General features: G+C 52.0%; 1 protein-coding gene across 1 annotated transcript in view; it reads right to left on the reverse strand.

The window, feature by feature from the left end:
* The window catches only part of LOC124233825 (transmembrane protein 163), a 220,889-nt gene that overhangs the window by 2,338 nt on the left and 205,168 nt on the right, over positions 1–13,383 (reverse strand). Inside the window, exons 6-7 of the mRNA XM_046651066.1 lie at positions 9,832–9,943; positions 63–204 (exon numbers count right to left, since the gene is read on the reverse strand). Of these exons, the coding sequence (XP_046507022.1) occupies positions 63–204; positions 9,832–9,943 (254 nt within the window). The remainder of the gene's footprint in view (positions 1–62; positions 205–9,831; positions 9,944–13,383) is intronic.

A 13,383-nucleotide genomic window follows, 5' to 3' on the forward strand; every position in this document is an offset into this window, starting at 1 on the left:
TCAGGGGTGGGAAGCACAGCCCTCCTGGCCGAGGGGAAGCAAAGATGAAGGCAGGAACTTACTTGACCCCATAGGCAAATATGGTGAGGCCGATCAGCACACCTATGCTGCCATCCAAGTACCAGACCGCCGAGTTATGCTTGAACACTTCCGCACTCAGAAGAATGGAGAAGCCCATCACGCCACCCACGAGGGAGTTAAACCCTGGAGAAGAAGCAAAGAGAGGCTGACAGCAGTGCCAACCAAACTTTCTTAGTGCAAGAAAACTACCCAAATGCCAGGCGTACCTCCACGTTCCAGAGCACGTGCTGGAAGGAACGTTGCCCAGAAGTGCTCTAGTGGGTGATAGCTACCACCTGAGGTACCTACATGGCTTGTCAAGTCTCCACTCAAATGTCACCAGAGTCCTCCCTGGATAGAGCCATCACCCCATGGTCAGTCTCCATCCCCTGCCTGGCACTTACGCCTGCATGACATAGCCTGTGTGTGGGGGTATTGGCCATCTTCCCATGCCTACTAGAAGGCAGAGTGTGAGAAGGGGCTTCCATCCCTGTAGAACCCACCGTGTCCGAAACAGTGCCTGGCACACGGGAGACATTCCTGGTGACTCAAATCTGTTGAATGTCTGCTGGGCCAAGTCCAGAGTTGGGATTGTCTCAATCCCATGAAGCCAGATTATTATCCCCATTTACCGATGAGAGTACTAGGTTAAGCAGAGTGAGGGTTAATAAATTGACCAAAGTTGTACAAATAGAGAGGGGCAGGGCCGGGGTTCTATCTGAACCCATGTCCTTTCCTTCCAGAGTCTCCTTAAGTCACCCGAGGACTTTCACTCCCCAGGAGGAGAAATACAAAGTCTAGAATTAACCACATGGCTGCAGAAATGGCTGTCGAGATAGAACTGGAGTCAATAGGTATTGATCATCCCTTGCATATGTTACCTCATTTGGTCCCCACAGTTTAGGAGTCACATTTCCATATTACGTGTGAGTCTTTAAAGGCCACACAGGCAAGGAAAGGCTTAGAGTGGCTCCTGGGGTCTCGCTGTGGTGTAAGCCACAAGGCTCTTGCCGCGCTCAGCATAATGGTGGCCCGGAGAGAAGCTCCAGGTCCCTGTTGCCCTGGTGGCCCCCTCGCAGCTGGTCTGTGCAGGGCCAGTGACCTCTCCAGCAACAGGCCTGTCCTGGGGCAGCTCCGCCTGCAGAGTAGTGCTGTGCTTTTGAGGAACTCAAAAACATTAACTCCAGGATCAAGCAGGAAAATTGAGATTAAACAACCTTAAATACATTCCCTGGGGGCTGGACACCTTGGGGAGAGGTTCTAAATGAAGAGTACGGAGAGTATGGGATAGAGATGATCAGAACAAAGCCTGGTAAGACCCCTTTCTCAGGATCCAAAGGGCGGACTCCAGCAGGGTGCTCCCCGATAATGGGGACCTGGGCCCACAAGGGCCTCTCTGATCGATATTGCATCACCCCTCTTCCCTTCCCCAGCATCTCCGCCATCTCCCCACTCCAATGCTCAGCGGATGACTCCGCCCCATATTGCTCAGAGCACATACGTTCAGACAACGAAACCTCATCTTCCCAACATCAAATCCACCCCCCCACCTGTGCCTGCTGCCCCCACATCCTCAGCTGCTTCTCTGTTATCCCTGCTCCTGTCTAAGACTAACTCCTTCAAACCTGTTCCCCAAAGGGCTTTGTTCTTGAAATTCGCCCTCTCGTGGATCCTTCCCGTGGGGAGAAATCTTACTATCACCCACCTCAAACTCCTTCCTTGACTCCACGCTACCCCCACCACAACCCCATTCACTATCGCCCTTCACGAAACTCCTTCAAGAGTTGTCCACCCCGGCTGACTCCACATCCATCCCTCCTCCCCACTGCCCTCCCTGAGGTCATCGAAGACTCCATGCTGACACACGCCAAGGTTAATTCCTGGTCCTCATCTTACATCCATCTTCCTGGGAACTCTTCTTTGGCCTTCCCTGACACTGCTGGCTCTCCTCTTTCCACTCCCGCTATTCTTTCTCAGTCTCCTCTGCTAGATCCTCCTCTCTTCCCCATCTGAGTGCCCAGCTCAGCCCTCTGAACTCTCCTCTATCTACATTCTCCTCCTTGGTTATCGCCTCCAATCCCATAAGCCAGTGTCTCCCAACTTCCTCTCTTTTGTCTTGACCTCTCCCCTCAGCTGCAGACTCATTCATATAAGCATCTCAAACTGAACATGTTCAAAATAAAAATCTCCATTTCTGCCCCCAAATACCTCACCCTCTAGCCAGCTTCTCTGTAAATGATGCCACTGTCCACCCAGCTGCCGGTGCTAAAAATCTAGGAGCCCATTCTTGACTTTTCTCATACCCCAAATCCAATCAATCGCCAGTCTAACCAATCCATCAAGTAGTGCTTGCCAACTGTTACCTCCAAAACTCATTCTCAGCCTCTCACCCCCGCCCCCGCCCCACCCTGGCTCAAGCCACCCCATCCCCTGCCTGCACCCCTGCAACAGCCTCTTCAACACCTCCCCTGCTTCCCCTCCTGTCCACATCTCCCTCCACCACAATCCACTCCTCTCACAGTAGCCAGAAAGCCAGAGTGACCTTGGTAAGCGGACAGCAACCAAAACCCTCCAAAAGAATAGCCACCCAGTTTTGAATCAAACTCTTCACGGCTGACAAGACCTGATGTGATCAGCCCTCCTGCCTCTCCCACATCGTGGCCATGGCTCCCTTCCTCGTTCACTGTGCTCTGGTCACAACACCTACAACAGCCAACCCTGGCCTCCCCACTTTGGGCTCACCACCTGTCAGCCCACACCCCTCCTCCTGGGGTCTCCCATCGCTGCCACCTTCCCAGCCTGAATTCTGACACCCTCAGAGAACCTAAGGCGCTTCCTCTTTACCTCGGCCACACCCTCCAACCTTCTCGTCCTTACTGCTGCTTTGTTTTTCTCCATAGCTCTTCACTTCATAACACGGTTATGTTTACCATTTTTCTTTTCACAACCATCTCTTTGCCACTAGAACATAGGCTTAAGGACAGAGATTTTGCCTCTTCTTGCCGTATTCCAAGTCCCAGGACAGGGGATGGCACTTCTCTGGCTCAACTGATTGCTGCATTGATTCATGAATGAGCAGATGGAGGGAAAGAGGAGAGGAAGGCATGGGTCATGGCCTCACCGGTGCTAAGAGGGCTCCCACTCTGCAGCAGCAGCCAGGCGGAGCTGTCCTGAGAGAGAGGAAGCCAGTGCCCGTGCCCAGGCTCTGGTGGGGCCTGTGGCTAGAGCTCTGGGGAGACTGCCAGCAAGAGGGGGTTTGGAGCCTGGCCCAGGGTTCACTCCTGAACTGCAGGGTGTGGCCTGGGGCTCCCTGGAAAGTCAACCTCCACACTCCCTTCTGAGGCTCTTTGTAAGGTTCACCCCTGATGGACCCTTCCAACCCAATTTCACGAGCATAAAGGTGACAAGAAGGGACTAGGAAAGGCAAACTCCCCAGTCTTCCTCCCACTCGGAGGCCGCATCCTCCAGAAGCCAGCCCAGGGAACTGTGTTGAGAGAGAAGCCAGGACTTGCTGGGAGCCTGGGGCTCGTGAGGGCTTTTCCAGGTAGGGTGCCTACCTGCCCACCACCCCCAGTGAGCACCTCCACCCATCACCCACTGGGGCCCCCTCTGCAGGACAGCCAGCCTGATGGAGAGCTTTCTGTAGGTGCCCTGAGAGAGCGAGAGTGGGGCGGAGGTGCGGACTTTAGCTCCACCTGAGATGTGCCTCACCAAGTCCTGAGGCCACTTCTCCAAGTCTTCCACCTCTGACCATGGAGGCGAGGGACAGGTGGGCCCGCTCCCTGGGCAGCCTCCTGGCTTCCCCTTCTCAGGGTGGCTCAGGGCCAAGGCTGCAGGCTGGGCCCCCGGGGAGTTTGTTTCTGTGGCTTCTCCACGCTCACTCACCTCTGGACAATGAAGAAACGTGCCCAGCATCCTTTCAGCCTCTGCTCTCCATGCAGTTCATGTAGCTGACTCTCCTAAGCCCACATGTTTTAAAAGCACAATGGCCCACCTGCAGCCTTTTGTCGCCACAATGGAAAGCTCTGAGCCAGTTGGGTCCTTCCCAGCCCCTTGCATACAGAGCATATTGGGACTTCCTCCCTCTCCGACCCGCCCATGGGTTGTGGCCTCTGCATATCACACCCTCAATTCTGCCTCCACATCTCCCAAAGCAGGGGGGCAGCAGGGCCACTCTGAGAAGGGGAGGCCGATTTCCCTCCCAACTTCTCTACATCAAGGTCATCCCTCCCCTCTCCTGTTACGAGAGGCTGGTGTTTACCCTCTTGCCTCTGGTTGTCCCTGGAATCTTTTAACAGGTGGAATCAGACGAGTCTTCAAAAAACAAATCTCTGCAGCCATCGTTTCTCAGAAGGCCACGAAAAGCATCAGCAGAGGCCACAACATTGTCACTGGCTCCCTGGGCTCATCGAGCATTCTCAAAGTTGGGAGAATTTTGTTTTGGGGTGGCTAGAGGAAAGGGAGAGACAAGGAGGAGATGGGCGCTGCCCCAGGACAGACTGGAATCCTTCACTCCCCTCTCTACATCTTGGTCACGGCACAAGTGGGCCCCGGGAGCCCTCAGAGAATCCGGTGGAGCTCAGAAAGGCTGCAGAGAGCATGTGAGGTTCCCCAGACCGCCACTAGATGTCCACTCAGCTCCACCAAGTCACTCCACTCTGCAAGCTGAGGACAGCCCAGCCTCTGATTTCTGACAGCAGGGCCCACCCATGCGTGCTCCCACCCATGTGTGCTCCCGAGAGTTCACAGCTGATGGATTTGCAGTGTGTTCACCTTCCAGGAGGAGCCTCTGACCTGCTTAGCTCCACTCACCCTTGGTTATGACAGAGCCTGACTCACTTCAGCCTCACCTGTAAGCCTGCACGAGAACGCTGGAAGGAGCACGCAGGTACAGGGGCTCGGTGCCTTTCTGCCCTGCCACATCCTTCGGAACCTGAGAGCCTTCCCAGCCGCAGCCATTCCACACTCAAGCCCTGAGCTCACAGCCCTGCCCACCAGACCACCCATCTTCTCACACAGCACACAAGGCCTTATGGGTCACTCACCTCTGGGGAGCTGTCCTCACCCCACACAGGCCCACAAACTTGTTCCTGTCCCCTCAGTTAAAACCAGAGCTGTTGCAAGGAATAAATGCTGTCATCAGTTTAAGAACACAAAATAATGCCTGAGGCTATCTTGATTAGAGGCTCCACTAGTCTTGCCTTAATGACAGATAAGAGTCTGTATAATTAAGCACATTAATTTTATGCAGAAAATTCTGATTCAAAGTTTTTCATGTGCTTGAAAACCCTCAGAGACTCTTGGTGATTTAGAATCGTGAGAGAGTGAGTACAGCCTGCCCGGGCCCCTCAACTCAGAGAGGTTTCCAGCCCTCCCGGCGGGCAGCACTGGAGCCGGGCTCCTGGCCCGAGTTCAGAGCTCTCTCCAGGTACTTTCCACACTGTCCCTCTGTCTGATTTGTAGTATCAACTTGCTCTACAAAATCACTTTACCTTAAATAATGCAGAGCCATCTTCAGCCTAGTCCTCGCAGCAACGATTGCATGTAGACTAAATAGCCAAAGACACAAAACCAAATTCGAAAAGATTTACTGCGCTGCATGGCACGGAGTGGGGAGGTCTGGAATTTACCCACCTCCTGCTGCCCCCCTTTCCCTGAAGACCTTCTTCCTGGCTGTAAGGACACAACCCAGCAAGACAAAGGCTCTGGTGGAGTCAGCCCAACCCAGTTCACACACAGCTCGAGCCTGGGAAGCAGCCACCTCCCCACTGACGGGGGAGGCCTGCCCTCCCTCCCTGCACCAGAAGCTGTTTGCTGGACTTGCTTCCTGCTTGGAGAGAAAGTGCCTGGCCTGTCCACTGCCCTGGCCAGACCCTGAGAGGGGCATGCCCAGCATAGTGGCCACAGGGGATGCACTCCAGAGCCAGCCCCTCAGAAAACCCTCAATATTAGTGATAGGCATGGTCTGGAATCCCATCCTGCCCCCTACCTCCAAATGGAGGGAAGAACCGAGAGGAGATAATTACAGATGGTTCCCTAGTTCTGGTCATCAACGAAGGAGTGAAACTGGGATCCCAGACAATACAATCAGCAGGAGGCTGGAATTACTGCCCCAGATTTTGCTGACACTCCCACCAAGTGACTGCAGAGCACACCGACCCCCCACCTGCCCTGGGGCCCCTTATGGGGAACAGGCTTAGGGATGGGGGTGCTGCCTCTGCTCTTTGCAGTGGTGCTGTCTTTCTGTCTGTGTCTGTCTGTCTCTCTCTCACCAACCCCCATGGCCAAAGCATCCCCAAGCCCTGCCCATTTTATTAATATCGCCAACATTTCCTCAAATCCCCTACATCCTCACCCCTCTGCCCTCACCCCTGGCCATACCACCGCCTTCCCCTCAGCTCCCCAAGACCTCTCCCCACGTCAGCCCTTGTTCCTTCCACTCTGTTCCAGCTTTACGGCCAAGGGGCTCATTAGAAAACATCCATCACATTACCTCATTTGTTTAAATATTTGGCAAAATATCCAAAATCCTACCCTTCACCTAACATCCTTCATGACCTGCCCTTGCCCACCGTCGGGGCCCCTGATTCTGCGTGCCCCCTTCCTCACGCGCCCCCGCAGATGCCCCAGGTTCTCTCCCACAATTCCCTCTGCCTGAGAGCCTTCTTCCCCACTTTCCACCTGTTTGTGGAACAATTTTCACTGAAACCATCCACTTCCACTTTAATGACTCCTCCCCGGTTCAAGAGCATGATGGAAATACTGCTTACGCGTGTGGACAGTTTTGTGTGTGAAAATCACAAAGTCAGAAGTTATTTCGTTAGAAAAAACAGACTCATCTTCTCTGTACACCAAGTAAAATGGCGAGAAGTTAGAAGAACAGTGAAGCCTAAAAGAAAGTTGGTATCTGGAATATCTGTAAGAGGTTCAGTAGAACCACCAGTCAAGGCATAGGGCCCACTGCTCTGAGAAGGGGGTCGAGCCCCATGGTCACGGGTGGGGAGGGGGACACAGCCTCCTGCCTGAGGGCCTGACGGGGGGCATGCGGGGGAGGGAGGTGTCTGACTGCTGGGTGCACACTCAGGCTTCCACAGGGCACTTCCTGTGTCTGGACTGTGGTCACCTGAACAGATACAACGCCAGTACTCTGAGAGGCTTTGTGACTTAAGGGTCCAACTCGGATCTGAGAGAGGAACCCCAGAGTTCTGACCACTGGGAGCCTAGAAAGCTGTGCTGACCGGTGCAGCCCCCGACCCAGGCCTGCCTTCCCCATTCTGCATGTTGCTGATAAAGAGACACAGAGAGAGGGGCACAGAACATACCGCAGGGAAAGCCAAACCCAGCCAGGCCTCTGCTCTGCTCAGGCCTAACGGGCCCAGGCAGAGCTGTGTCCCTCAGAGCAGCATGAAAGAACCTCGAAGGTGGCTGGAACACCCACCTCTAAACCCCTGGTTAAGGCGGACGCGGCTCTCAGCACAAGCACCCCTGCGCCGCTCACCCCTAAGGAAAGGAGGACCCCACAGCCAAAGGAGGTATTTTCTTTTCAGATGAAAAAGCAGCAGACCAGAAAAATCACAGGATTGAACATTTCTCCCCAAGTTCTGGGTCTGACCCAGAGAGGAAAGGGCACCGAGATGGGCCAGGGTCTCGTGGGACAATTAGGGTCAGACTGCAAACTGCCCATGAATCCATTGTCTCAGTGGGTGACAGAGACCTCAGGAGACGTGGGCAGGCTGTGCCCTCAGGCGGGCCTGCATCGTTCCCATGGGACAGAACCACAAGGTCTTCAGGTCTGGCTCTGATAGACAGAGCGATCCATATATGTCAGAGGGGTGATGTAACTCAGTTGCAACCCCACTCTCGGGGACCAGGCAGGACTGTTCACACCAACAGGACAGACACCTGAGAGGGGTAATTCTGACTCTGCCTTAGGAGCTGTTTCCCCAGCTAACATGGCACCACCCACAGCACCAGGCACAAGAGAATTCTGTAACCCCCAAGTCCAGTGTGACTGCAGCATCAGGATCTAATTCCAGCAAACCAGACCTGAGGTCAGCTGAATCCCAACTGCACTCGCCCTGATGGAGGAAGGCAGCCTCAGGGCTTCATCTGGAGCTGGAGGAGCCGGGCTGGGCCGCCTGGGACACACAGGGGCCTTCACGCCGCTTGAAAGCAGAGCAGGGAACAGGACGGCTCAACCCTGGCAGCCGATCCTCCTCGTCTCTTAAACAGCTGCTACTGTTTAAAAAGTTTTCGTTTCATCTGGGCAAATGGGCTCTGCAGCCCAGGGAGAGAGGCGGCATCTCGCAGGGGTGGAAGCAAAGAGTGAGCCCTAGAAACGCTCACTAGAGGAAGGATTCTGAGAGCTGTTGGTCGAAACAGCATATAGGAGCACTGCACACTGCAGGGTCCACCTTCCCTGGTGGCAGTGTGTCCTGAGGACTGGCCACGGAGGCAGCAGCAAACCTCAGTGTGCACCGTGGACTGGGCGCTGGTGTAAAATGACTTCCTGGGCCCCACCTCACACTCCAGAATCAGAATCTTCAGTGGGGAGGCCCAGGAATCTGTGTGTTTAACACACACCACAAGCAGTTGTGATGCTGCCAGTGGTAGTGGTCAACAGACTAGCATGTGGGGTCCCTTGGTTTTGTAGTCAGCCTATCAGATCATATAACCCCAACTTCTTCAGGCCTGTTCAAAGGAACCCACCCACATACATACACACAGGCGATGCTACTCCAGGGCAGTGCAGTCGAAAAGCTGGCAACCTCACTGTGACTCCCTGCCCACCTGCCCCGCTCCACACACAGCAGGGCATCAGGACGAGGAGTCAGAGCCCGCACGTGTCACCATGCTTTGTCACCTGGGAGAGAAGAGCCCTCTGCACTGCCACCCGCCCTGTCCACAACAGAACAGCAGCCACCCACACACATCTGCATTGAGGTATTTCACATAGGCGAGAACCTTCAGAGTTTAGGGGGTAAAGTGGTTCGTTTCTTAAAAAAGAAATGCAACAATTTCTGCTCTATTTTGTGCAGACACACCCACCAACCCACAAGTTTTCACCCTTTGACCTCCCATCCCACAGTACGGGGGCTCACCGCTCTACTCCTGATCCCCTGCACACACTCAGGAATGAAGACAAAGAAAATGAGCAGCCGACAGTGTTTGTCAAGTTTCTTGTCCCCTTGCCAGCACTAGTTGGTGGCGGTCCTACTTTCACACACCCTCCTCTGTCATTGCAAAGGCCACGCAGGAGCTCCTCCTGACCCATGGGGACACTTCTACCTGGTTTGGGTTTTAAGCAGAGAACACATGGATCCTTTGCCCAGTGAAGCCCTGGTAACTGCAGCTTAACTGCCAGGTGAGCATCTCACCAACTGGAGGGGAAAATGAGCATGGAGAATTCACAAAGGAAACTGATAGAACCCAGAAAAGACCTTTACTTCTTACGCAACGCACATGAAAGCCAAGACTCCAGGAGGTCCTTTGTGATTCATGATTAAGAGGCTGGGAGCCCCAATACACCCTGTTAAGAGCTCAGAGTGGAGGTGATGCATGAAGAGTTTATTAAATTCCCAGGTACAGGACTTCTGCCCTGATTTGGGAACGCTGAGAATCATTTAGCAGCCTGCAGAGAGGAGGACAGTGAGGAAAGGATTCCAGATTGTTGAGCTCTTCTGCAAGACAAGCAACTAAAAGTGACCCAAACAGCATCTTCCCTCATTGGGAGCTCAGCCCCCAGAGATCAGGCACCCTGGCCTTACTCACCATCTGTTATGAGTGCTCTGCTGGTCAGAACCTTCCCCAGCATAAACTTCAACACGGCCAGGATGCTGCAAAGGATCCCACTTAAAATGGAGACGCTGAACAGGAAGTCATCCTAGAAGAGAAAATTTTGGATTTCAATAGTTCACCTCCTGCTAGAGCGGATCATCTGCAAACCACTTGCCTTAAAAACCAGCTTTGTTCCCAGAACAAATAATCAGCTGGGTATGCTGCCACCAGGTGGGAGTATACTGCTTGTTTTCATACCTCAGTTACCTGTGTCGCTGAGAATTGGAAAAGAGGATCAAAACCAGATAATCCAGATTTATATTTCCTTAGAAACCCATTAAGTATTTCTTTTCCTGTGGGAGATTCTCCTTCTCACTATTCTGCTGAAATGATTGGCAATCATTGATCAATAACAGAGTTGGTCAGAATGCTAAAAACAGTGCCTTCTATGTAGTGTTTTTCCACAGATTCGAAAAGCAGCTGATTAAGAATTATGGACCACGTAAGTACACCACTGACCTAAGAACAGGTGAACACAGAGCCAACTGAATTTGCCACAGGGTCAATTATGGCTGAAACTATATATAACCATATTTTTTCCTTAAATTCACACAAGGCAATTGGAAGTTCAAATATATAGAGACTTCAAGGTGGGAAAAAGGTGTCTAAAAATAGTCTGCTATTGATGTTATCTTTGCACTTCCTGTAAGCTGTTACCTTACCTTTGCAAGCAAATGATTGAGTCACATATGCAAAGGCGAGCGCCACTATCTCACAACAGCAGGGCCCAGTGAGCTCCTCAGCCTGGAGCTCCCATGCATCACCCCTGTGGGACACAGCCTTCAGATTCTCCTAGATTAAAATGCGACTGCCAGCAGAAATCTGATAAAGCATCATATCTACCCAAAGAAATAGGATTCCTCAAGTACTTTATTATTCAAATTCATTAACCTGGTGACAGAAAGCTGGTGGAGGAAAGACAGTCTATTTCCTTGGGTTCAAAACTGAACAAAGTCATTTGAAAAATCACCTCCCGGGAAACAGGACATCTGCATGAGCATCAAAGCGTCTCCCCCCAGTACTGGTCAATGGTGGCTAGTTTTAACATATGTTCCCAAATCCTTTGCTACTCCTTCCTCCAGGAGGCACAGCTTAGTTCCCTCTTCCGTTGACTTTGGGCTACACTCGTGACTGGTGTCTAACAAATACGCCGTAGAAAGGGAAAAATAGTAACTTTGAAGTGGAAGAAGCTGGCGAGCGATCTTAGCCAAGTGATCAAGATTAACATGACCATTAATAAGTGATGCTGACATCATATACCTCCTGACATGATGTGACGTGATGAGAAGAGCATGTCTTGGTGTTCCACCCAAAACCCATAACCTCAGCTGAATCGCGAAAACACATCAAACAAACCCGTTTTGGGGGACAGTCCACAAAATACCTGAGCACTACTTTTCCCACATGTCAAGGTCCTGAAGGACCAGGAATGACTGAGAAACTGTCAAATTGGAGATAAGGAGACACGAAAACTAGAAGCAATATGGTGGCCTGGACTGGATCCTGGAAGAGAAAAAGGTCATCAAGTGGAAAAGCTGGAGAAATCAGAATAGAGTCTGGAATTTAGTTAATATGTAATCGCATAGTTTGGGTAAATGTAGCCTGGTTATCTTCGTGAGATGTTAACACTGGGGGAGGCTGAATGAAGGGTACACAGGAATACTCTGTAACGTCTTCATAACTCTTTTATAAATCTAAAATTATTTCAAATTTTAAAGTTTTTTTTTAAATAATCACCTCACTAAAGTTTCACCTCTTCAAATTATCGATAAGGACTGTGCCAAACCTGGTCTCTTGGCAGATCCCAAGTCCCTGTTGTGCATGAGGTTACACAGCAGGGGCCACAGGGGGTGGGGCTGGGGTGGGGAAAGACCCCCAAATCAAAATTCCCTTTGTGCAGGGACTCAGTCTAATTATGGGAGATGGCACCCACAGGAAATAGTGAGCATGATTAAGGAATCACATATCAACATAGACCCAGGAGCTGATGGCATTCAGAAAGCCCAAGTTGGGAGACAGATTTTAAGGCTCCAAATTGGGAGGCTGAATTCATACTTTGCTCACCGCATGCCTGAAGCCTTTCTGGCTCCATTCAATCTCTCTGTTTGCAAAGCCCTCATCCCTAAATTTCCAGAGGTGGAAAAAGCCTGTGTTCACCCCATCTAGGCCCCATCTAGGTTAGGGGGACCCCTCACCTCCAGATACATCTCGAGAAGAGCCACGGTGGCTTTGCTGGTCCTCTCCTGGGTCTGCTAATCCAGGGGGCCCATCGTTGAATGGGGGGTTGCCTGCTGAAGAGCTATGACGTGCCAGCAGACCTTTGCTCAAATCTAGACTCCATCACTTACTGGGGAAACAAACCCAAGCTCTCACATCTCAATCCCGTCTTCCATAAAGGGCAGCGTGGTACCTACAGCCCCAGGCAAGTGGCTGATGTGCAGTAAAAGGCAGCAATTGTTCTTAAAGGGACCAAACACGTGATCCGTGCACTAACATTATCCATGCCACACTAGATGCTAATGGTGAGCCCCAGACAAAGTATGGCAAGCATTCCTATAAAAGAAACATAGGGAATTGACTACCTAGAAAAAAGTATGCATGGTGAAATGTAAAGAAATGTAAGAGAAGCTATGATTGGGATCCACAGTAGCTTATCAGCAGGAAGGTTTTTGGACCCACCCTTCACCTTAGAAGCTTCATCTTGGCGAAGGTTTCCATGGACTGAGTGGCTCTGAGGTCCACTTCCTGGAGGAACAGGGGGGTAGAGTTATGATATAATAAAGTAGAAGCAGTGTAGTAGCTAAAGACACTAAAGCAGAAGCCTTACTTAATAACTGAGTGACGCTGGGCAAGTCACTGAATCTCCCTCCATCTCTTCCTCCATTTCCACATCTGTAAAATGGAAAAAAGAATAGAGCTACCACCCTTGGTGGCTGTGTACTGTGTCCATAGCGATCAACAGGAACTACATTTCCCAGAATTCCCTTCCTAAGTGGTTGTGAGTCACACTTGACCACCAGGGACATCTGGGTGATATTTGGAAGACAGAAGTGAAGTGGCCCCTAGGCCCTGAAGGCAGGTGGAGGGCAGCAGGTGCTGCTGCCGCCCATGGATGTGTTGCTGGTCCACTGGCTCACCTTAGTGGAGGGGAAGGGCAGCAGCCAGGCCCACAGCTCCTCTGAGTCCCGAGCCAGGCGTGTATACAGCTTCATGGCAAAAGGCTTCTGCTGCAGGTCACCTGTGTCATCAAGGTGCAGTTCTGGTCCATCTTCATGCACCAGGTTGTCCTTGCTCTGCTTCACTCTCTGCCCACCCTTCCTTCCTGCCAGGCGGCCCTGCTGACTTCAGGCCCGGACTCTGGGGCAGAAGTCTGACAGGGCTTCTTCGGTAGCCCCCACTGTCCTGTAAGGTCTCATGCCTGCAACAAAGCCCTATTCCGTGCCCCTTGGAGTGGCTCCCTCCTCTGCTTGAATCTGACATACTGCT

Source organism: Equus quagga, unplaced genomic scaffold, assembly GCF_021613505.1.
Source record: "Equus quagga isolate Etosha38 unplaced genomic scaffold, UCLA_HA_Equagga_1.0 252_RagTag, whole genome shotgun sequence".
NCBI lineage: Eukaryota > Metazoa > Chordata > Mammalia > Perissodactyla > Equidae > Equus > Equus quagga.